Source organism: Oryx dammah, unplaced genomic scaffold, assembly GCF_014754425.2.
Source record: "Oryx dammah isolate SB20612 unplaced genomic scaffold, SCBI_Odam_1.1 HiC_scaffold_9, whole genome shotgun sequence".
In the NCBI taxonomy this organism is placed as follows: domain Eukaryota; kingdom Metazoa; phylum Chordata; class Mammalia; order Artiodactyla; family Bovidae; genus Oryx; species Oryx dammah.
In genome coordinates this window covers 21,256,588-21,282,292 of record NW_024070193.1, presented here as the reverse complement: position 1 = coordinate 21,282,292, position 25,705 = coordinate 21,256,588, and the positions used below count along the sequence as shown (strand labels likewise).

General features: G+C 41.9%; 1 protein-coding gene across 3 annotated transcripts in view; it reads right to left on the bottom strand.

Annotated features, from left to right (window-relative positions):
* The window catches only part of PTPRG (protein tyrosine phosphatase receptor type G), a 768,152-nt gene that overhangs the window by 50,808 nt on the left and 691,639 nt on the right, over positions 1–25,705 (bottom strand). For all 3 annotated transcript variants that reach the window (XM_040246532.1, XM_040246534.1, XM_040246533.1), the window contains one exon: positions 12,495–12,586. In XM_040246532.1, coding sequence (XP_040102466.1) covers positions 12,495–12,586 — 92 coding nt within the window. The remainder of the gene's footprint in view (positions 1–12,494; positions 12,587–25,705) is intronic.

The window sequence follows — 25,705 nt, the reverse complement described above, 5'->3', positions numbered from 1 at the left end:
GACTTTCTTTCGAGAGAGCAAAGCTCTAAGGGTGGCTTTTTGCATCTATTGACATTTTCAAACTTGAATCATTCCTAAGAGGAAAAGAAGCGTCTCTCATATACTTTAAGGAAGGTGACTTACAAACGTTCGTAATCCAAACTGCCTAGCGAAGAAATGTGACTTATCAAATAGGGGGTGCTTTGTAAGTACCAATTCTTTCTGTGTGAACCATTAAAGACCTAATCATTTTAACAGGCCTCCTTATGAAAAAAAAATTGCCAAGTTATTTACAAATATTTCAGGATTGAAGATGTTCATGAATATGCAATCATTTTGCACGCCCAAGAAATCTATAGCGCCCATAATGATGTAACCGGCATTAACAAAGTGAGCTGAGCCAAAATGTTTCCCCGGAATATTTAGCAGAATGCACAGTTCAAGAAAAATTTCCCGAATTATCTGATCACTTCACTTAAAATGTTTAGAAGTAAGCAAATTCTATAATAAAGATCAAGTGGCAAAGAAAAGATCTTAAGTTCAGAAAAGGACTAATGTGTACAAAACTAGAGTGTATCTAAGAGGTTAACCCAAGAATAAACTCATCTTTGAACAAGCGGCGACATAAATAAGATGGGACACAACCTGGCCCCACAAACACTCCAGCCTACAGACTGCAGGCAACGCTTTTCTCCTATTTATTTTGAAATGAAAGACATTTCATGAAAGACACTGTTTCGAAGAGTGGAGTGACAGGGTTAATAGTTTATAGGTTGTATGCCTGAGTCCCCTTGCACCTACCTGAAACTAGCACAAAACTGTTAATGGGCTATGTGCACTTGTGTCCAGTCACTTCAGTCATGTCTGACTCTTTGAGACCCCATGGACTGTAACCCAGCAGGCTCCTCCATCCATGGGATGTTCCAGGCAAGAATACTGGAGTGGGTTGCCATTTCCTCCTCCAGGGGATCTTCCCGCCCAGGGATGGAACTTGTGTCTCCTGCACTGCAGGTGAATTCTTTACCTATACCCCAGTGCAAAATAAGGTTAAAAAAAGAGAGTGTAATAGGTTGAGGGCAACATTTGTTCTGTAATGATAGTTTAGAACGGGAAATCCCCAATAAACTTCAGGTGCCATGATTAAGTACATGACCCCCAGGTAGCATTAGTGGTAAAGAACCCTCCTGCCAACGCAGAAGGTATCAAGAGATGTAGGTTCCAAATCTGGGTCAGAAAGATCCCCTGGAGGAGGGCATGGAAACCCACTCTAGTATTCTTGCCTGGAGAATCTCACGGACAGATAAGCCTGGCAGGCTACAGTCCATGGGGTCACAAAGAGTCAGACACGACTGAAGCAACTTAGCAGGCACGCATGCCATGATTAAGTACATGGACTCTAGTTCAAAATAAGACCGCAGTTCAGCTTCAGAGTTATTTTACTTCAAGGTACACACCACAGTGTTTTAAAGGGCAGAGTCCTGCTTGAGTCACTAAAAAAAAAAAAAAATCACTTTAAGGTTAACAATTTATTATTTTTTCCTACAAAATGCTCAACAATACTATCTAAGCTAACACTACACATGCCTATAAATCAGTCGGTCCATTCCTCCCACGGTTAAAAGCAGCAAGACCCAGCAGAGCTCAGTTCAAGAACTGCATATGGGAATACACGACTCACTAGTCTCTCAAATTTGGTTCTTTACCCAAAGAAGTCTAATTACAATCCTCTAGGTTTCCAAGCACCGCCAGTAACGTCACAAAACTACCAAACAACCAAACAGAAAGATATATACACACACAAACACGCATGGTATAGTGACCACCCAGATAACACATTTTTGTCTTTCAATCAACATAAATGAAGCTGAAGGGTCGTAAATCTTTTTTCCTTCGATATTAAGATAAATATAAGGCTGAAGCTAATTAGAAGTCCTAATAGTTTTCCTCTTACACTGGTTTCCTATTAAATTTCTCTCAACATGAGCCAGATAATTATAAAATTACTCTAACTAGCCAGAAGGCCAAGCAATTAGGACAGCATTGTAGACCTGATCTGCTCAGTTTATATCTGCAGAAAGCCTGTGTTACAAGAAGATACCCATCTGTGAGATGTTATTTCCACCTGTACAGCCGAGTTTCATTAACAAATGTCACAACTATCAGCAGCACTAACTGTGGACCAGGCACCTTCTGTGCCCTTTACATGTGTTTACAAGTACTCATTCCTCCCAGCATCCCTAAGAGATAGGCACTGTTTTCAATACTCATCTTAAAGAGTTGAAAACACAAGCTTGGAAAGATGAACTGAAGCCTGGAGCATGGCAGTGGTGGCTGGCTGCAGGGCCAAGGCAAGGAGTGCTTCTGGTGGGAGAGCGCAGCTGTAGTCTAGGTCACAGTGAAGGGGAAACCACTGGAAGAGGTGTTTACTGAGCACCTAGGACTCAGCCAGATATTAGCGAGATGGTTTCTGCTCAAAGGCAACATGTGTTCTGCTGAACATAAGAAAGTGAGAGCAAGAGCCATGTGAAATGACAAGGTGAAGACTGCCAGTGTCTTAAAATGGATGGGTTTGATAACTTGGTGAATAGGGAGGGACATGAGGAAGAGGAAAAGAGCTGGAATCAAAGTAAAGATGCCTTCAGACTTCCTTGGTGGTCCGGTGGCTAAGACTCGGAATCCCCCAGTGCAGAGGGTTCAGGTTTCATCCCTGGGCGAGTCAGGGAGCTAGATCCCATATGCCACAGCTAAGAGTTCCCATGCCACAAATGAAGATCCTACGTGCTGTAATTAAGACAAATAAATAAACGATTTAAACAAAAACAAAGATGGTTTCACTGACCACAGGTTAGACGTTGGATTACCATGACACAGTGAAATGTCTAATGACAGAATTGAAAGAAATGTGAAGGAAGCCCTTACTGATTGCCAGGGATTATGCTCAGCCTTTTGCATACACTTATCTTCACAAGGACTAGGCACAGAGGATGCCGCTGTCTTCAATTTACACGTAAGGAACCTGAGGCAACTTGTCCAAAGCGACGCCATTACTAAGCAGCAGAGCTGACATTCGAATCCTGGTGTATTAAGCCCAAAGCCTGCGCTCCCATGCGATGGGACACACCACCTTCATTCTCGGAACACAGTTGCAAGGAAAAGCAAGCAATTAGGCAGAGCGTGTCTGTTAATCTGATAAAATGTTTCTACACAGTATAATTTTGTGCCAGTATTTTTAAGTATAGAGCTTTCAGATACCAAAGGTTTAAATAAGGCAAAAATGGGATAACTACTGTCACCACTACATTACCCTGTTACAAAATATTTGATACAGTCAGTTGCTTGTTGGTCTTAAATAGCATTATTTATACTTTGTTCCAAGATTTTAGCCTTTTGTGGTTGGAATTAAATCCAGCACATAAGAGGTCCTTTATTTTGGTCAGTCCACAACAAAACATCCTTATGTACCACTTCTCATGAAGCCTGAAATTAGTTTCTGGTTCGTACAGATCAAAAGCAGAGCATTATAAGAGGCTGAACCTCCACTGAAAACAAAGTATGAACGTGAGAGATTCCAAGAGGGAGGAAAGAGCTGGTTAATGTTGACCTCAAATGCAGAACTGCAAAAAATAGAGAAAAATGCATGTGAACATAAAGAAAAGCTGCTTTTACAAACTACGTGTCCATTGACAGATGAATGAAGAAGATAATGGTAATATACACACACACACACACATATCTACAATGGGAATACAGCTTAGCCATAACAAATAATAAAATTTTGTCATCTGCAGCAACATGGATGGACCTGGAGACTGTCATACTGAGTGCAGGAAGTCAGAAAGAAAAAGACAAACACCATATGATATTATTTACACGTAGAATCTAAAATGTGATACAAACAAATTTATTTATAAAATGGACACAGAGTCACAAGACAGAAAACAAACATGCAGTTACCAAAGGGGGAAGAGAACGGAGGAGGGATAAATTAGGAGTCTGGGACTGGCATATATACACTACTATATATAGAACGGATAAACAATAAGGTCCTACTATATAGCACAGGGAACTATATTCAATATCTTGCAATAAACTACAATGGAAAAGAACATGAAAATGAATACATATACATGGGTGTGTCTATATAACTGAATCACTTTGCTGTACACCAGAAACTAGCACAACATTGTGATTCAACTATACTTCAATAAAAACAGAAAGAAAAAAAAAGAAAAGTTGCTTCTAAAATCTGTGGTTATATCTCTGTTGTGCTTGCGTGCTCAGACTCATTCTGTTAGAGAGAACTCACCCATGCTAAATTTGCAGACTCTTAGTATTAAGGAACAACAGATAAACCAAAAGGAAAAAGTCAGCAATTTTTCCTTTGAAATTGCAAAGAAAAAAAATCAGCACCTGAGGCGGTCCCTGAACATCCACCACAGGGGGGCGCTGCAGAGGGCCTCGCCTAGCACGCTGGAGGGTGGTAGGGTCTTTAGACTGCAACTCAGTGTAACTGTGTAGCCCTTATTCTCACCTGCCACTGCGGCCAGAATGCTTCCTGTGCATCAGGTACCCAGAGATAGTGGTGTAAATGGAAAAAAGCCAGAATCAGTCAGCCTGGTGATACAGGACCTTACCTCTCTGTGACTGCAGTTCCTCATCTAATTGGAAATCAGAACCAGCCAATTCAGAGAGTTATGCAGAACAAACTGGAAAACATAAGTACTTACCAGAGAGCTTGGCATTTAGTAAGTGCTGTAGTAAATCATAGTAAAGCTGTGATTTACTATGAGGTGAGAATTGCTATGCATGCGAGATCCTATGATCTGGGAGCTAGGAGAAACAAAAACCTGGCCAAGGTCCACTGCCATCAATTGGCTGGGCCAGGCTGACCCCAAAGCTGGCTTCTTGGGCCTTAACGTGACCTCTCTAGGTCTTAAACTGAACATATACACTGAGAGGGCAGAAAAGCATACAATACGTGTTAAAGAAGTTCTCCAACAAAAATGGGCTGAAATGAATCACTTTGGCTTCATAGGTAAACTCTGGTTTACCTGGAAAATTCACACTGATATTCTGGTCACCCTGAAGATACCAGGTAAATAAAATACCATGGTATTTACCTTCCTGCCTTCCAAGATGCTTAGCTGTGGGGTTGACTGGCCTAAAGTCTGTTTCAGAAAATTATCACTGCTTGTTTACTCTGGCAGGCTGTGGGTATACACATAAATTTACCATGAAGATTCCAGAAGGCCTTCAGTCACTTACTGAGGCCAATCTGTGCAAACTTCATTTAACACTTAGCATTTCCTTCAACCCTATTCCAAATCCCAACCTAATCCATATGAGGGTAGGGAAAGCCTAGTACTTGAGTCCAGTTCAATCATACTCAGGCATCTTCCTGACCCCAAGCCCCATAACTGGGCTGTTTTCAGGGACTGCTAACCACCCCTGCAGTGGACAGACCTTAATGTTGAGAACTCAGACTCCTTCCTTTCTGAGGAGGGATCAGCCTCTCATCTCAGAAGCCAAGTTCAGGCCTCTCTCTGTGCTTGTTAATACCTGTGTCAACTTAAGAAGATAAAGAAAATAGCAAATACGATTATTGAGATGTTTTAGCTCCTGATTTAGGACACACTAGATTTTTGTCTAAATCAGACTCTTAGGATGCAAGGAGTGCTGTGGAGATGAGGACATTTTATTTCCTGCCATAAAAAAGAAATCTCTTTTCATTTATGACACAATGAAGTCAATAAAGAAAGGGCTTCATTATAGTCAAAAGACCAATGAATCTCCTTTGGAGATAATCTCTGTATAAATAAAATATGCCAACAAGGTTGGTTTAATCCCAAGGGTTTTAAACTGCATGTTTAAAACCCCTTTTATGTGCTGACACCCTGTTGAAGCCAGTGACCTTCAAATTATTAAGATGTGTTTTAACTGCAGGAAAGGCACGAATCATTTCTGGATTTCTAAACTACTGGTTAGCAGCAACATTTTGTTTTGTAATGCTCTTGTTAGGAAGTTAGATTTTCTAATTTCCAGAGAAAAACATTTATAAGGACATTTGTGTTTAACAATAGGCACATTTGGAAAAGCCCTTTCAACATGCTCTATAAACAGGCTAATTCAATGAGCTGAGTTCTAATTTTAAAAAGCTTCATATGATGAAAGTCTAAAAGAATAAGTAGCATAATACACTGAACATAATTTTAAGATGACATATTATATAAAATGTTTCATTAATAATTAGAGTGAAACTGTAATTCATTAATAACTGCAGTGAAAATATAACACAAGCTTGGTGTTTCAAAAGATTACCCCAAAGATGGAAACAGTAGATTAAAAAAAAATACTTGCAGATATTAATAATAATAATATTGATTGAATAATAATATGGACCCAACTGCCATGGTGTGGGTTCAATCCCTGGTTGGGGAACTAAAATCTTGCAAGCTGCACAGTGTGGCCAAAATAATGATGATGGTGGTGGTCTTAAAGGACAGAAGTTTGTGACTACTTCAATATCTTAGAAGACAGACTACCAGAACAGGGCTGATAGCTAGGTCATTACATTCAACTGTGCTTTATCTTCCCAGAGTAACAATGGGAGACCGGTGAGCATGGAACATTTGATTTTGAAAAGTGATTAGTGGGACGTATGAAGAGTCAAAGCCCCTTTCATTCTCCTGAAGAAGTCACAATTTAACTTATCTGGAAGAAGACTGTGTACTTTTCTCAAGCATTATACACATAGCAGATTTCACAATTTAAAAAATTTCCTGATAGGGACTATCCTGGTGGTCCAGTGGCTAAGACTCTTCGCTCCCAAGGCAGGGGACCCGGGTTCAATCCTTGGTTAGGGAACTAGAGTCTGCATGCCACAACTAAAGATCCTGCATTTTGTAACTCAAGATCCCACATGCCGCAACTAAGACCCAGCACAGCCAAAGAAATGAATGAATTTTTTTAAAAAAACTTCCTAATAAAAGAATTGACATCACTTCTCTAGTGATTGGAACTGTCTGGTAAAATGTTTGCATAAGGAGTTCTCTCTCATATGCTTGGCTAACCAACCTTCACTGCCACATTGCGTTTACAATATCCACACTGTACAGGATTTAGGTGAAAAAAAAAAAGTCTTCCTTCTTACAGCACTATCTTTGCCAATTAAACCAGGACACTATGAAGAGTCTGAATTGCTAAATTTCAGTTAGAGCTAGTAAATCTGATAACTCAAATTTCCTCAAAGGTTCCTGTAAGCATCCATCTCCAAGAGATGAGTATCAAAAGGTTAGCAAAGCTTTCCTTAACCTTTCGTCTATTTTATAATATTTTTTTAAGAGCCAGTGTAACTTGCTGGTTCTACTTATGCTTTGGGATTTCAAGATCAGAGCTGTTTATCCGTGAATTTGAACCACAGCAGAATCATCCAAAAGTTGGTGATTTAGAGTCTAAATTTATTCAAAATTCAACATGTTTTTGAGCTGTTCTCCAAGGCATTTAAATCACACAGCCGGGATTTCCCTAGCAGTCCAGTGGTTAAGACTCTGCGCTCCCAATGCAGGGGGCGCCCAGGTTCAATTCCTGGTCAGAGAACTAGACTCCTCATGCCGAAACTACGAGCTTGCGTGCCACAATCAGAAGAGTCAGTATGCCCCAACAAGGAGCGAAGACCCATGTGTGGCAACTAAGACCTGGAGCATAAAATAAATAAATAAATAAATAAACAAACCTCAAATTCCTACTTGGCACACGGAATGGCGGTATTGTTGGTGGTGGGGAGAGTCTTTTTCTTAGGAAAGAAAAGAATAAAGATGACTAGGAAACAAAGAGGAGAGTTTTGGATTTTTTTTTTTTTTTTTTTGGATATGGAGGAAACTTCAACAACACAATGATGAAATGCTCTCATGGAGGATGAAGGGGAATTTAGTGGAAAAGCAAGTGGTCAGTGCTACTCAAAGAAGAAAATCCAGAAAAAAATTTTAAGAGAACAGTCACATGTATTTGAAGATACAAGCCTTGATTTAAGGAAGCAAAATCCAAATGAGACTGAAGTCCTCAGATAGCAGAACTGTCAGAGGAATATGCCAAGAGGTGGCAGAGCCATTTCTAAGCATCTGTGCTTTGAAGTCACACAAAGAATTCCAATGCTGGCCCACCATTTATCCATGCAACCTCAGGCAAATTAAAGGATGTCTCTCAGCCTTGGTTTCTTCATCTGTGAAATGGGGGTATGGACTGCACCACTTTCCCTAAAATTGATGTTGGAAAAAAAACCAACATAAAATACATAGTTTTGATCAATAAATCTCAATAAATATCAGATGATGATGATCTTTTCTGAGGAAGGCTAAGTGCAAAGTAAGTTCTCAGATCAGAGTATGTTACACCTTTTATAATGATGACTTAGGGACTCTACAACAGTTCAGTAGCTGAATTTTCAGTCTCACTCTGTTGCCCACACTTAAAAACTGTAATGGTTCAGTTTACTGGTCGTTGTCTGGAAATATATTTTTTGAAAAATCAGTGATAGAAAGTGAGGGGGTTCAAACGATGAAATAACTTAAGTTGATACATCTAGGGCCTAGAAGTCTTCCTCTTAGGTTTCAAATATGGACAAAGAATGAGTGAGATCCAGTGGGCAGGGTAAGTATTCCATATTAGTTCAATAAATATCCTATTTTTAGACACAAAAACAATTAGAGGAACTTCCCTGGCAGTCCAATGGTTCAGATTTCGCCTTCCAATGCAGGAGGTACAGGTTTGATCCCTGTTTGGGGACTTAAGATCCCATAAGCCTCATGGCCAAAAAACCAAGACATAAAACAGAAGCAGTGCTGTAACAAATTCAACAAAGACTGTAAAACTGGTCCACATAAAAAATTATAAAAATTAGATAATTCCCAAGGTAAATCATTTAAAAGGATACTAAGGAGGTCTCAGTTACAGAAAAATTATGCTGAAACTTAATAGAGTTTTAAAAAACTGGTGATATTTTAGAAATTTGTATTTTCCTTACATTGCTTTTTCTTATGCAAGACAACTGTCCTATAATAACTGGAAAAAACCTTAAGAATAAATACAATCATGGATTGTTGCAATGAGATTACAAACTATGTTATAAATTTACTAAATAGGACTGTGTAGTTTTACAAAAAACAAGGGATTGTGATCTGGTTGAAAGATTTTTAAAGAAAGGTCATATAAGGTAACTTCTTCTCAGTGAAGGGTGCAATAAGTTTTCTGTCTAGGCACACCCCCACAGAAGGCTACTGCTATCTATAAAAACCTGAGGAAATACTAGAAGAGCAGTCTCACGTTTGGTTTCACCAGGTAAGTCCTCTAACACTACAGCATTTCAAGTCATTCATTCTCACAAATGTGTCACAACTCATCGAGGGGATGAGGGACCTATATTAAATATCTTATTTCAAAAAAAGGATGCATCTATTACACCAAGGAAGATTCAACTGGATTCCATGGATTTCTCAGTTAGTGGAGAATCTTACACCATGGAATTGTTCCTTCCACGTATTTCTACCTTCAGTGAGTGAGAATCTCACATTTAAATAGATATGTTGTTGGACTGTGAGTTTTTTATTTGTTGCTGGGAATTGAGGCAGAGAACATTCAAAGAGCATTTCTGGTCTAAGACACCTACTTAAGAGGTGTGGCAAAGCAGCCACGACTGATGGCATTTTCTGAGGATCCCAGGGAACTACAAGTCCTAAAATCCAAGCCCAAGAACACAGTGAAGCTGGCTGCACCCAGTGTATGTGGATCCGTGTTTGGGACAGTTTTAACCTGGGGATTGTGCAAATGCTTGCCATCTACAGATGCTGGGAAGAATGATACCACCATTGGGGAAGGAGATATCCACAGCTGACAACTCTGGCTTCCATGAATCTTTCCAAACTGCCCTGACACATAGCACCTCACGCGATCTTTAATTTCCTGCTCACTTTGCAGATTCTGGAAACTAGGCTCCGAGAGGTCAAGTCATTGACCTAGGTTTTGTGGTGGAGGCAGGGTGAGATTCTTGGCGTTGTGATTCCCCATCCAGGGGAAAGAAACTAAAAACACAAAGACAGTGCAAGAAGTATCTCTCACCACTTAACCTTTTAAAACAGATTTCAACTGCACAGCTACCCAACAGCTGTGTTTGTTGGCGGAATCAATTCAGAGGGGAGAGGCCCCAGGCATTTTCCAGAGGTCAACACATATTCTAGGCGATGCGAGAGGAAAATGATTATACACGCACTGCTGCACAAATGCGGTAGAGTCAACAAAACTTATTCCATGGGGATGGGGGGCTGGTTCCTGTCTGCCTCCTCTCAAAAGGCAAAGAATGTAATAAATGGTGAGGGTTAGTGGAGAAGAACAAACATAACACAAAACCTACCCATGTGTATGGGAATTGTTTGGCAGCCACAGAATGACCCAGTGGGGGACTTACCCAGAGACTTTTCTGCTACCCTCTCTTTGCTGTGTGACAAGCTTTAATGAGAGAAGCTCACAGAATGGCGAGAACATGGCCAATTCCAGCAATATCTAATGTCTTAACATAGAGAGACATACAGGGCCAAAGCAGTCCCCAACCACAACCATATCTAGAGAGGACGTGCAGACAACAGCAGCATGCCTTCCAGGGCTCAGAAAAGTAGTGCATCTCTGAGCCTCATCGCAAAGGTCTTGAAAGAACTGTAAGGAAGCTTTGCTCATCTTCATCATTCATCCAGAGAGTTCGAGAATCCCTACCACGTGCCAGGTATTTATTCTTGCACTAAGACGACATCCATTTGCCTTTAGGAAGCTCTCATAGTAGTTGGGGGAGACCACAAACCAAGTGAAATGTATGGTGTACCAGATGATGAAGAAAACCATTCTAGAGAATGAGGCAGACAGCGGGGATCCAGGTCTGCAGGGGAGCAGGAGATGGCACCTCTGCTTACAAAAGAATGATGTCAAGAGGATCCGTGTACACATTGCTATGAGTAAAATGGATAACTGGGACTTCCCGCGTGGTCCAGTGGTTAAGACTTTATGCCCCCAATGCAAGCGGCCCGGGTTCAACTCCTGGTCAGGGAACTAGATCCCATATGTCAACTAAAGATCCGATAACTAAAACCCAGTGCAGACTAACGAGTTAAATAAATATTTAAATAAAACGGATCACCAGCAAGAACCTACTGTACAGCACAGGGAACTCTGCTCAGTGTTACCTGGCAGCCTGGGTGGGAGGAGAGTTTAGGGGAGAATGGAGACATGTATTATGTCTGGCTGAATCGCTTTATCATATACCTGAAACCGTGACAACATTGTTAATAGGCTACACTACTCCATTATAAAATACAAAACGATGAATGTATAAGATATCTGAAAATACGTGTTTCCAAGTACAGAATGCAACCCAGAGGAAGAATGTTTGATTCTGGCACAACAGGAAGGGGACACCAAATAAAAATGATGGAAAAGTAAAGAAGTGAGTGTTAGTGGCTCAGCTGTGTCTGACTCTTTGCAACCCCATGGACTGTAGCCCACCAGGTTCCTCTGTGCATGGAATTCTCCAGGCAAGAATACTGGAGGTGGGTAGCCATTCCCTTCTCCAAGCATCTTCCTGATCCAGGGATCAAACTTGGGTCTCCCACATTGCAGGCAGATTCTTTACCATCTGAGCCACCAGAGAAACCCAAAAAACGATGGGGGCCACCTTCAAATCACTCACACCATCTACCAGAGCTAAGCCACTAATGAACTTCTCACATCTGTGGCATCAGCTAAGATTTACTAGAGTCCTGCCTGCAATGCAGGAGACCTGGGTTTGATCCCGGGGTCGGGAACATCCCCAGAGAAGGGGATGGCTACCCACTGCAGTATTCTTGCCTGGAGAATTCCAAGGACAGAGGAGCCTGGCAGGCTATGAGCCATGATTTCATAAAGAGTCGGACACGACTGAGTGACTAACACTTTTCACCAATCCCTACCCTAACAGCACCTGAGCATTTCCTACTTGTATCAAGGACAAATGAAACAGATACCAGACCAAGAACATCTCTCTAGACCCCCATACAAAGAGCCTGAGTACAAAAACTTTCGACCATCATGTAATTATTTTCAGAGTAAGGAATCTTAGGATAAAACTTTAAAATATATAACAGTATTTCAATTTTTTTAAAAGCAAGCACACATTGCCTGTCATAACAAAATCGAGTCCAAGTAGACTGCAAGTACATAAGTATGTTTTCCCCTTTTTTCTACTCTTTTTTGCCTTTCTTCATGAGACTCTATATTATGTGAACTCATAGTCATCTGTTCTCTGAAAGATGATTTCATTACATGGAAGAGATGTAAAGGAGCAAAGATTTCATTACATTACCCTTAGTTAAGGCTCTCTTAGACTGGGCGAGCTTGAAAAGACTATAAAAAGTATATTTTGTCATGGCTGGCACATAACACTGAGAACAAAAAAAGAAAAACAATTAGCCCACTGGAAATAGGAGTCGTGTCTTACTTACCCGGAATAGGAATGATTGGAATACTTTCATTGGGGACCACCCGAGGTGAACTGCTATCTTCCACATAGAAATGAGCTGTCTGAAAACATTTTCTGTGCAGGAAAGAGAAAAGCAAACAGTGAGAGAAGAGAAATACACTTTGTCTGAGTTCACCATCTTTCAATTCTTCTTTCAGACTCTCCCAGCTTTCTATTTCACCCAGCACTGAGTACACACCCACGGGAAAGGAACGAGATACAGGAGGACAATGTCCAGCCCATTGGAAGGACCCCCCTGCCGCTGAAGAATATCCACTTTTTTTAACACTATATCCATCCTGAGAGATAAAAGAGACACAACTTAGTCATGAGCCACTCAGACACATGAAAAGTTGGCATGAACTGAGGAAACTTGCTATATGAACTGCAAGGATTAGCTCACAATCTTCCCCAATTCAACCTGCTCCAGAGGAAGAATTATTCGCTATTCTAAACTCTCAGCACCAAGTTCAAACTATACCTCAAACCCTCCCAAATGTAGTCATCGAACAGCCCAAGCACACAACAGCACCTCATTGTTAGCGCTCAGCAGAGGCCCCCACCCCGAGCCCCAGACAGCTCTTGAAGGGGGTCAGAGGGCTTCCAGGGGCAAGCACCCTAGCCAGATCACGTCAGAGACCAGCACCCAACACTGTCGAGTGTCGTCTGTAGGTCAGGGGTTCTGTTTGATTTTTACCTGGACTTGAGACAAAGCAGGGAGCAGACACTGGTCATCACTGGACAGGCAGGGAGCAGAAAAGCCATCGGCGGCTCGCTCAGCCTCTGCCTGCTGCCGCCGGCCGGCCCTCGGTGTTCCCGCAGCCACGTCACTGCTCACTGCGGCCCTAATGAGCTGCCGGAAGCATCGGCTGAATATTTAATGAGGCTGCTCAGCGTGAATGGCTATTGTGACCAGAGACGGGTCCCTGTTCATCTGGCAGAGGGGCTTCACAATAGCTGGCCCCACTGCTGGGTCTTTCAGACAAGCAGGCGGCAGCCTTCTGGTGCTTGGGGTCCCGGGGACCCAGGCCACTCCTCTGGCGTCTCCCAAGAGCCCCATGTACACCCAATTAGAGCTTCACTTTTTCAGGGGTAGGCAATGGGTATCCCTACCACTGGAATAAGTCAACTTTTCTTTGGAGTTGTCTTGGCTCACCTGATCGCAAGTACTCTTGCAATGGTTCTGTTGGGTGTTTCCTGTTTCTACGAAGCCAAAGCAGAGGGGTTTGGCGGGAAGAGGAAATACCAGGGAACCTCAGAGAGTACAGATCTTGGTGGGAGGGAGGAAGCCTCTGAGTTCTGCAGATTATTGGAACTGTAGGTTTGCACGGAGCTGTTATAACTACACACAATCAAGAAGGATCACACGTCCCAGTGGGAAGTGTTTTCCTTTGAGTGGCGCCTGTGTTCAGACGGGAAGTAGTTCTAACCAACTGCACGCCCATGCACGGCTATGGAAGCAGTCTAGAGGGCTGCTCCCTGCCATGAGGGGCTCCGGAACATAAATCACTCCCTCTCCTGGCACACATCTCAGGGGACTGCTCTTGCAGAGCACTGAACAATGGTTTTTCCCTATGAACTGCCTGGCATTTGTAGTATAAATAATAGAACACGTTTTCACCACTACTGTCTAGCTGTCTACCCCTAAATTTGGAAGGAACAGTCAGTCTGACTTAAGCTACAAGGACATGAAACGTACAAAGTATTTTGGGGCTACGGTAGTGACAGGATGATCTTCTACTGCATGTGAAATGAAGCAGATTCATGTGAAAAGAAAAAACCATGATTTTGTGATTTGATGTAATAGTTTGTTTCCAAGCTCTTCATCAAATTTTCTATTTCTCCATCCCTGCCACCTCCCATGTCCCTGTCCCCAATTTACAGATTTCCAGAATGTAACCTTAGAGTTAAAACACAGAGGATGGAGACTTTGCCAACCACCTAAAACTTAACCACCCACTGCCATAGGTGAGGAGTATCTATTTTTCTTAAGATACTGGACCGCTGAAGTATTTAGTAGCCCAAAAAAGTACTGTATGATAGTGAAACAAATGGCCCAGTTTACCAGCTCAGATTTCAACTATGCACAAAGGGGGGAAAAGTGCAAAAAAGATACCACACAACAAAGAATTAACTTTTCTAAGACCATAATTAAGCTACCTGATAAGATTTCTAAAATATAAAGTATTAGTCAAAACAATCAGCATTGGCCAAGTAACTGTTAACATCAAATGACTTGGAAAGCATGAATTGACATGGCAGGTTCTTTTCCTGGAATAAAACAGGCAGACGGTTCACCCAGACCCTCAGTTACACGTGAGGCCAGAGGCTCCATATCCTCTTTGGAAAAAGCAGCATGGACTGAAGTATATCACATGCTCCAAGTGTGGCTGTTTATAATGGATTTTCCCTGGGGCAAAGGACTCTGGGATTGCCAGAGAAGAGCACACCCTGGGGATGAAGGTCAGAAACTCGGGGACCGAGGTCGCTACATCTGCATCCTGAGGCAGGTCACACGGACTTGCGTGGGCACCCAACTACAGAACTTGGTGGCAAACGTCTTCCCTCGGAAAAAAGGTTTCAGTGGACCCAGTGAGCATTTATTTAGCATCCACTGCTTAGCATGGTGCATGCAGAGAATACATTCTCTTTCTGGGAGCTTTAAAAACACCTCCTTAAGCCTGGCTAAGCATTTGAGTAATTAAAAATTAGGAACTATTGATACAAATGAAAACCAGGAGAAAAAGAATCCAAGTTACCCTCATCCTTCTCTTAGTAATCGTCACTACTGCTATTTTGGGGTGTATCACTGCACACTTTTCGTCATCTAGTGACTGTTCTTTGATCATTGACAATGACAAACTGGGAGCAGAACAATAAACAAAAGACAGAGAAGGTCTCGCCCTCGTGGTGCGTATGTTCTTTCAGGAAAATCAACCACAAACAAGTAAACAAACAGTTTCAAAGAGTCAAGAGCTATGAACAAAATACAACAGCATGAGGTGGTGCTAACTGAGGTGGTGCTAACTGAGGAGGTGGTGCTAACTGAGGGGTCCTCCCTGAGGAGGTGGCCTCAGAGCTGACACGTGATTAAGGAGGAAGGGTCATGGGAAGGTGCAGGGAAGACCGTTCCAGGCAGATCCAGGAGCTGGTTCAAGAGCCCTAGCGCAGAGTGAACTTATCCACGGCAGGAACTCAAAGGAAGGCAGACTTAAGAGCAGGGAAAGGAGGAGACCCAGAGAGGTGGGCAAGAGGCAGGTCATGCCAGATCCAAGGCTATAAACTTTGTTAGCATCTGTGAGCAATGAAAAGTCAACAGAGGGCTTTAATCCACAGACTGGAACGTTCTCACTCATCCCCTTCAAAGCGCTTGCTCTGGCTGCTACGCGATGAATGGAGGACAGAGCAGCAAGAACAGAGCAAGGAGAGCCATCAGGGGCTACTGTTGTAATCTCATCCACATACCAACAGGCAGACAGTTTTAGCAAAAGGAGATCATATTATACATATCTCGTTGATAACAAATATGAACTGACATCCTCAGTCTGCTTACTTCTCCACTTTATGGACACTATGCTGTTAGATGTTTAACTTCTTATTTCTTGAATAACCATTGATGGGGGAGTCTACTTTGGTCAAGAGACTGATAATTTTGCTGGGTTGTGGCCTCCTTTCCACTACCATTGACCACGTGGAGATGAATCTTCTCTGGGTACAAATTCTACACTGTGGGTTTAATACCTAAGAAAAGTGGCTGGTTCAGAGTCATCACCACACGACATTTTATTTGACTTGCTCATCTCAGAGAAGTCTCATGAGATGTTTTGGGGGGTTTTTTGCTTCTTTTTTTTTTTCTTTAAACCTTCAGTAGTATCCAGGAATTAAAAAAGTAAAGGAAAGAGATTTTGGAGAAGATGAAAAGAAAGTGTGAGTTTTAATGCCTCTAAATATCTAAATTGTGATGTGTTCCAAGAGGCAGTATTGTCTCTAATTCTGAACTCAGGAAAAAAAGAGATAAAATTTCTGAAGATGCCTCAGTGTGTCACCAAGCATGCAATTTCAAAGTTCTATTTAGGTTCAATTCTCCTTCAAGTTACTGACTCTAACATCTCTCCTTGAAGGAAACAGATTCTTTGGATCAAGAGCCATCCTATAACATTATTTCTTCACACTGAGCATTTGTTTATGCCAGTACTCGAACAGGGAAATAGTCAATTGTGTTTGGAATAGGAAAAAAATATAAAAAAATATTTTTAAGTTTAACTACAAATTATAGTCTCCTGGATACTCACCATAAATTTTGTATTCGCCTCTTCCCCCTTTTCTTTCTTTCTTTTTTCTCTGCCCCTCCCATCATGTCTGGTTTAAGAACCTGAAAACGGGTCTTTTTTTTTTTTCCCCAATAACCCTGACTGGCTCAGTAATGATCTAAATTAGTTATTTTTTACTTCCCTTCATCTACTTTTCAGCAAGTATTTTCCTGACACTCTGTGCTTCCCAATTTAGGAATCTGTTTTTTCCCTAATAATCTCTTTATTTCTTTAAGATTACAAATATAGTATTTACTCCCATGCTGAACTGGCTAAGTCATTTTCAGATGTGGAAACCAGCTAAGCAAAAGAAGAGGAGAAAAGGCTCACTTCACAACTCAAATTAGTAAGAGCAAAAACAAACAAAAAAGGCAAATAAAATTACTTGGTTTAACCTTACTTTCTACTACTATTTTTTTTCTTTTGTAATTTATTTTTTTATTGAAGGATAATTGCTTTATAGAATTTTGCTGTTTTCTGTCAAACTTCAAGACGAATCAGCCATAGGTATACACATATCCCTTCCCTTTTGAACCTCCCTCCCATCTCCCGCCCCATCCCACCCCTCTAGATTGATACAGAGCCCCTGTTTGAGTTTCCTGAGCCATACAGCAAATTCCTGTTGGCTATCTATTTTACATTCAATTTAGGAACTTTTAAGTTCACCTTAGTTTTGGAGGGTCCTGAAGTCAATCAGCCCCTCTCTCTATCTCTCTCTCACACAAACAAGAACACTCCCCACTGAAGTTTCAATCAAGTAGTGGTTATCACTCAGCAGCATGTTGCTCTTTGCCTTGGGCAGCTTTTAAAATCCCATGTTGGATGAGCCCCATTCCTGATGATTCTAGCTGGGCAGGCCCAGGGTGGGTGCATGGATCTGTGTCTTCTGCAAAAATTATCCCCAAATTTGGGTGTGATTGTCTCTGGTGAAGGACCACTGCGAGAGAGAAAATGGTTCCTGAGAATCTCTAGGCCCTAAGAAAGCCCTATAGAAATGAAAGAATCCTGGGTGGCGGGCATCTTAAAAATGCCCAGTGAAGACTCTAGAATTTAAAGGGTCCTATATGAGAAAGTGAAACTGGAGTAAGAATTCAAGGATGTTAACATAACTCATCTCAAACACAGAAAGAAAACCTGTATTGCACAAAGCTTGAACAAAACCACGGAAGGTCTTCTGCTTTGTTTCTGTGAGAACCTAAGTTCCCAGACATAGGATGGAATTCTCTAAGAGAGACCAAACGTGCCGCCACTGTATGGAAAACAAGTTTCAGAGCACAGAAAAAAGTCAGATTTCTCAAATGAAAGTTGTTCCTCCTACCGCTACCTTTTAAGCCACCTTTGTGGCTTTATGGCTCTGCTTGTCTGCCAGCAAAATAAATGTTAGTTTCCATGAAGGAATTCCAGTTATAGATACGAACTTGACTGTCAAATAGTTCATGATGTTCTGCTGTGCTCAATTCCAAGCATCCTGCCACTTGAACAATGAAAACCAATCGAGTTAGAGGGCTTTCTAAAACCCAGGCCTAGGAAGCAAGTACCACAATAAAGAGTTCCGCCACACGCTCACTGAATGCTCCCAGATGGATGCAACGAAGAGGCATTCCAAGTTGGCAGGAGAGGCTTTTCCTCAGTTCACCTCAAGTGGGAGCTGGATCAGAATGAAAATGAAACGGGAGAGGTGAGTCTGTGGGTCCCACTTTTCCTGAGCCTCTCACAGAGTAAGCATCTCTCACCTTGAGGTCTGACACGGAAAGGTATGCACATCTCATACAACACAGTCCCTGAATACAAGCCAACTGCCTCCGTTTTTTTTGACCAAAGATGGTCCAGTATGTGCATCTTACAGGAAGCTCTAGGTAGCTAAGTGGAAACAGGCTTTCTGTACTACTCTCCATTCATTCATCCCTTCTGAGAAAACCAACATGGGCTCCTGGGTTTTAAGATGTATAAGCAAGCTCTGACCAGAAGTCAAGAGGATGATGCCCTACATTCCTCTCCATGTGGTCAGATGCACATGGATCCTGGCTAGAAGCTCCTTGGTTTCAAGACCATACCCCACTGCCTGGGGCCCAGAACCCACCCAGGGTCTGAAGGCCTCGTGGCAGGACTGGGTATGTATGTATGGATCAGCCAGGCTTTTTAAAACCCATAGATGTTTTCAGCCTACAGTCACGAACAATGGGTGTTAGACTGAAATTTCTAAAAACAATTTCTCATTCTTTCAAGTCAGGCACATACTTGGCAGAGAGACTTGTTCAGAAATCAAAAATCCTACTCTTGAGACAGCACAGCCTATGTACCAAGGACATCTTCCAGTCAAGATGTAGCAGATACGGACTGAGATGTGAAAGCCATCGCCAGTCCCCAGAGCTCCCCATGGGAACACGCATGCTGCCAGCACAGGACAGACCGGGGTGCTTAATTGGCCCTCTTGACAATGAAACCCCACCCCCCACCCCACACACCCCCTCAGCTGCTCTAGCGGTGCCCGCTGTTAATAAATAGACTCAAGTTACAGAGGCTTCCTATTCAAACAAAACGTAGCCAGCTACAGAGATAAGCAGAAGCCCTCCAGGTTCTCCCTCCTGGCCTCTCATTTCTTTGCAAGAATCACCCAGAAGGACCAGTCTTCTGCAGAAAGGCTTTCCTTTCTGCTGCTCCTGTTTTCCTGGATATAAGCCTCTGACACATCCTCACAATTTCCTTACTCAGATCTCTTTCTGCCCCTCTAACAGGAAGCTAAGAATAATTTAGATGCAAGATACTTTTCAAAAGCTAAGTGCTGACCTCCAGTCCAGGAAGAGTCTATCTCATAGCTGTCTGGAACTCCACTGCCCACTGTTGCCGATGGCAGGCATCTGGATCTGCTTACAGGAGACTTTCTGAAGCCTCTAGACACCTGGGTCAAACTGGACATCTCGGGCGAGCTTGAGATGAGAGCATGTTCTCATCCAGGGTCCTCGGCTTATGGTAACACTTCCCTCAGCATCACTGTAACTGATGGGGCATGGGTGACAGTAGGGCCGCAGGACAATACGCAGACTCCTATGGAAACCTGGGATTATGGAAGTGAAAGCGGAAGCCGCTCAGTCGTGTCCAACTCTTTGCAACCCCATGGACTATACAGTCCGTGGAATTCTCAAGGCCAGAATACTGCAGTGGGTAGCCTATCCCTTCTCCAGGGGATCTTCCCGACCCAGGAATTGAACCAGTGTCTCCTGCATTGCAGGCGGCCTCTCTACCAACTGAGCTATCAGGGAAGCCCGGGATTATGAAACTACCAAATACCGATACACAGGGAACCAAATACTGATACACAGGGATTAGGAACCAAGTCACTGTCTTCAAATTCAGTTCAATGGCTCTGTAATCACACTGGAGTGACAAGGAGTTTGTCTATGGTGTGCAGCTCAAAATGCTAATTGGAGGCTAGAACAGGCAGGTGGCTGAGATGCTACTGAATGTTAATTAAGTAATCTTAACCGATCTGTATACTGCCCTCACCTAACATCACGGTGGCATGCTTGCTAATACTCTCATTTATTCTCATGCTGTCAAGCACAGAAATCATGTTAATATTTACTTTTGTAAATGGAACTGCTGAAGTAAACTGTGTATGAATAAGAGCCACTTATAAACAGAAAGTGGGAACACGTTCACGTGCCACCGAGGAAGATTATTGAGGGCTATGTTAAACAGACACGGATTGATTTATTATGGCAAAATTCGATTTCTTAAGAAATCAAATCGACAAAGACAATAATAGAAGGGAAAGGCTGTGGGAGTTGATGGGCTTTTTCCTCCAAGAGGAGGGCCTGCTAGAAGTAACACAGGGGTCCCGCTTGGAAAGCAGTGCCGTGTCAGTTCTCAGCTGAGACGCTTTCATGTGCAACCACTCACTCACGTTAAGTTCCATTTATTGCATCTGAAATCACTCTGGAAAACTCGGTTTATACTCAGAGTATCTCTTCAGGAAGGCATCTTCTAGAAAAAAAGGAATTCAGACCTGCGCTTCTTATTTGCATATTCTTTAAACCTTCAAAGGGACGTTGAGATCTGACAAATACTAATATCCTTGTGGGCATAATCTAATGGCATAATTCACATGAGGGTGTTCCCAGGCATCCTAGGACACATGATTGTCATACCCTGGATCAGTGGGGCTTGTCTGCTGTGAGGAGGAGATGATGGGAGAAAGGAAGAGAAAAAGTGAACAAAATTGTTTTGGAAATGATGGGTGGGCAGGGTGACAGAGCAAACATATTAAATAAGGAGAAAATGTTTGGAAATAGTTTGGATCTCACATGGATAGGAGAGATGTCCCATCCAACTCTGGTTACAGCTGGAAGAGACAAGACTCTGATTTCTGCAGTGAGAATTCTATTGGAGGATACAAACTGCCTGCAATTAACATCTTAGGAAAGTGGGAGAAAATTAACAAATAACATGCAGAGAAGCAGGAGCAAACTTCCAGGCTAGACGTTAAGTTTTCCCGGAGACCCCTGCAGACACCCTTGAGTACTAGTAACGCTTTCTGGGAGATATGAGAGGAAAAGGTAATTTCATGAACCATTCTGACAAGACCAGAACCTGAACAGGGCAACGTGTACATTCCAGCTGGTTTTAAGACAGTGAGCACTAGACAGTCCTCGCCACACTCCTGGCTGTTAACTCAGAAAGAGGGCCTCAAGTCCACTCCTGTTCAGTTAGTGCCCTGGTCTGCATGAGCCCAATTTCTGAACTGAGGCTTCGGGAACCCTTCACCTTATCTTTCCCACTGTTGCAAGAGACTGACATAACACCCTACTGACTGGAAGGGTTAACAGAGACAGGACAGTCCAACTTATTTCAGGCAGGAGCTAGTAAATGCAAATTCTCATTTCATTTATTGCACGTATGACTGAGTATCTGTATCATAAAGTGGCCCAGTAAAAACCTTTGCCAAGTACTTATTTCATGAACATAGTGACTGAACTAAGTCCGTCAGGTTTTTGCTGTAAGAGCTATTTTAAGGATCGACTGAGGTGTTATGTGCCTCTCCACTAAACAGCCCCAGATTGTAGTACTTTCAAAATATTTGGGACCATCTGGGGGAAAAAAACGATTCAGACATCACACTATCAGTCAGGTTTCATTCCAAGTGATTTAAGAATTCCACATTAACATTTGAAGCCATGAAAGTACCTTAAAAAAAAAAAGTAACCTCAGTTGGGAGAAAGACTTTCTAATGAGAATTCAAAACTCAGAAACCAAAAAAAGACTTTATGGATAAATCTGATTATATCAACATCAAAGAAGGAGCATAAACACAGTAAAAAGGCAATGTACAGACTGGGAAAATACATTTGCAACCTGTATTGCTGACAAGAGGTCTCTCTCTGGATTAGAAAAAGACCAACAATGCAAAGAAAGAATGAGCAAAAGATCAACAATTTATAGTAAAAAAAAATACAAGTGGCAGAGCTATAGGAAAGATATGTAACCTTTTTATAAAATACACTAAGACACATTTTTCTTTTCCACCTGTGAAGTTAGGAAAAATACCAAAATTTGACAACACGCTGTGCTGGAGAAGCTGTAGGTAAACAGGCAGGCTCACACATTGCTGGTAGAAGCCCACCTTGATGTCCCCTGGGGAGGGCAAACGGGCACTATCAAAGTTATGAATGCACGTAGCTCAGAATACAGCCAATTTCTTGAATTTATACTAGAAATAGACCTATCAACTTGCAAAAGAACATATCAAGTTATGCACCACACTACCGTCAGTCATAATAAGACTTGGAAGCAACCAAAATGACAGCCACAGGGGAATGGTACAATAAATCACAACACAACTATACAAAAAAAAAAAAATTGTGCTTCTGTAAAAAGGAATGAGAACTACATATGCATAGAGAAAAAAATCATGTTATGTGAAACAAAGGTTTCTGATAGCATATGCAGTATTCTGCTCTGTAAAAGGAGATAAAAGAATATACTGAATAAATTCATATATATCCACACACACAGAAATACACGCACACACATATATAACCATCTCTGAGTGCAGACAACTAACTAGTACTAATGGTAACCATGAACAGTATGAAAAGGCAAAAAGATAGGACACTGAAAGATGAACTCACCAGGTCAGTAGGTGTCCAATATGATACTGGAGAAGAGTGGAGAAATAACTCCAGAAAGAATGAAGAGATGGAGCCCAAACAAAACCAACACCCAGTTATGGATGCGACAGGTGATGGAAGTAAAGTCCAATGTTGTAAAGAGCAATACTGCACAGGAACCTGCAATATTAGGTCCATGAATCAAGGTAAATTGGAAGTGGTCAAAGAGAAGAGGGCAAGAGTCAACACTGACATTATAGAAATCAACGAACTAAAGTGGACTGGAATGGGAGAGTTTAATTCAGATGACCATTATATCTACTACTGTGGGCAAGAATCCCTTAGAAGAAACAGAGTAGCCCTCAAAGTCAACAAGAGTCCAAAATGCAGTACTTGGGTACAATCTCAAAAACAACAGAATGATTTCTGTTCGTTTCCAAGGCAAACCATTCAATATCACAGTAATCCAAGTCTATGCCCCAATCAATAATGCCAACGAAGCTGAACGATTCTATGATGACCTACAAGACCTTATAGAACTAACACCCCAAAATGATGTCCTTTTCATCATAGGGGACTGGAATGCAAAAGTAGGATGTCAAGAGATACCTGGAGTAATAGTCAAGTTTGGCCTTGGAGTACAAAATGAAGCAGGGCAAAGGCTAACAGAGTTTTGCCAAGAGAATGCACTGGTCATAGCAAACACACTCTTCCAACAACACAAAAGAAGACTCTACACATGGACATCACCAGATGGTCAACACCAAAATCAGATTGATTATATATTCTTTGTAGCCGAAGATGGAAAAGCTCTATACAGTCAGCAAAAACAAGTCTGTGAGCTGACTGGGAGCTGATCATGAACTCCTTATTGCCAAATTCAGACTTAAATTGAAGAAAGTAGGCAAAACCACTAGACCATTCAGGTATGACCTAAATCACCCTTATGATTATATAGTAGAAGTGACAAATAGATTCAAGGGATTAGATCTGACAGACAGAGTACCTGAAGAACTATGGATGGAGCTTCAGTGATCAAGACCATCCCCAGGAAACAGAAATGCAAAAAGGCAAAGTAATTGTCTGAGATGGCCTTACAAATAGCTGAGAAAAGAAGAGAAGCTAACGACAAAGGAGAAAATGAAAGATATACCCATCTGAAAGCAGTGTTCCAGAGAATAGCAAGGAGAGATAAGAAAGCCTTCTTCAGTGATCAATGCAAAGAATAGAGGAAAACAATAGAATGGGAAAGACTAGAGATCTCTTCAAGAAAATTAGAGTTACCAAGGGAACATTTCATGCAAAGATGGGCTCGATAAAGGACAGAAATGGTATGGACCTAACAGAAGCAGACAATATTAAAAAGAGGTGGCAAGAATATACAGAAGAACTATACAACAAAGATCTTAATGACCCATTTAACCACAACGGTGTGATCACTCACCTAGAGCCAGGCATCCTGGAATGTGAAGTCAAGTGGGCCTTAGGAAGCACCGAAACTAACAAAGCTAGTGCAGGTGATGGAATTCCAATTGAACTATTTCAGACCCTGAGAGATGATGCTGTTAAAGTACTACACTCAATATTCCAGCAAATATGGAAAACTCAGCAGTGGCCACAGGACTGGAAAAGGTCAGTTTTCACTCCAATCCCAAAGAAAGGCAATGCCGAACTACTGCACAAACTCATGTTCAAACTACTGCACAACTGCACTCATTTTACACGCTAGCAAAGTAATGCTCAAAATTCCCCAAGCCAGGCTTCAACAGTATGTGAACCGAGAACTTCCAGATGTTCAACGTGGATTTAGAAAATGCAGAGGAACCAGAGATCAAATTGCCAACATCTGTTGGATCACAGAAAAAGCAAGAGAGTTCCAAATAAACATCTACTTCTGCTTTATTGACTACGCCAAAGCCTTTGACTATGTGGATCACAACAAACTGTGGGAAATTCTTCAAGAGATAGAATACCAGACCACCTCAGCTGCCTCCTGAGAAATCTGTATGTAGGTCAAGAAGCAACAGTTAGAACCGGACATGGAACAATGGACTCATTCTAAACTGGGAAAGGAATATGTCAAAGCTGTATATTGTCACCCTGCTTATTTAACTTATATGCAGAGTACATCATGCGAAATGCTGGGCTGAATGAAGCAAAAGCTGGAATCAAGATTGCCAGGAGAAATATCAATAACCTCAGATATGCAGATGATACCACCCTTATATCAGAAAGTGAAGAGGATCTAAAGAGCCTCTTGATGAAACTGAAAAAGGAGATGAAAAAGACTTAGCTGAAGACTAAGGTCATGGCATCCAGTCCCACCACTTCATGGCAAACAGATGGGGAAACAATGGAAACAATGAGAGACTATTTTCCTGGGTTCAATAATGTCTGCAGATGGTGACTATAGCCATGAAATTAAAAGACACTTATTCCTTGGAAGAAAAGCTATGACCAATCTAGACAGCATATTAAAAAGCAGAGATATTACTTTACTGACAAGGGTCTATGTAGTCAAAGCTATGGCTTTTCCACCAATACTTTGGCCACCTGATGTGAAGAACTGACTCATTGGAAAAGACCCTGATGCTGGGAAAGGTTGAAGGCAGGAGGAGAAGGGGATGACAGAGGATGAGATGGTTGGATGGCATCACTGACTCGATGGACATGTGTTCAAGCAAGCTCCGGGAGTTGGTGATGGACAGGGAAGCCTGGCGTGCTGCAGTCCTGGGGTCACAAAGATCCGGACATGACTGAGCAACTAAACTGAACTG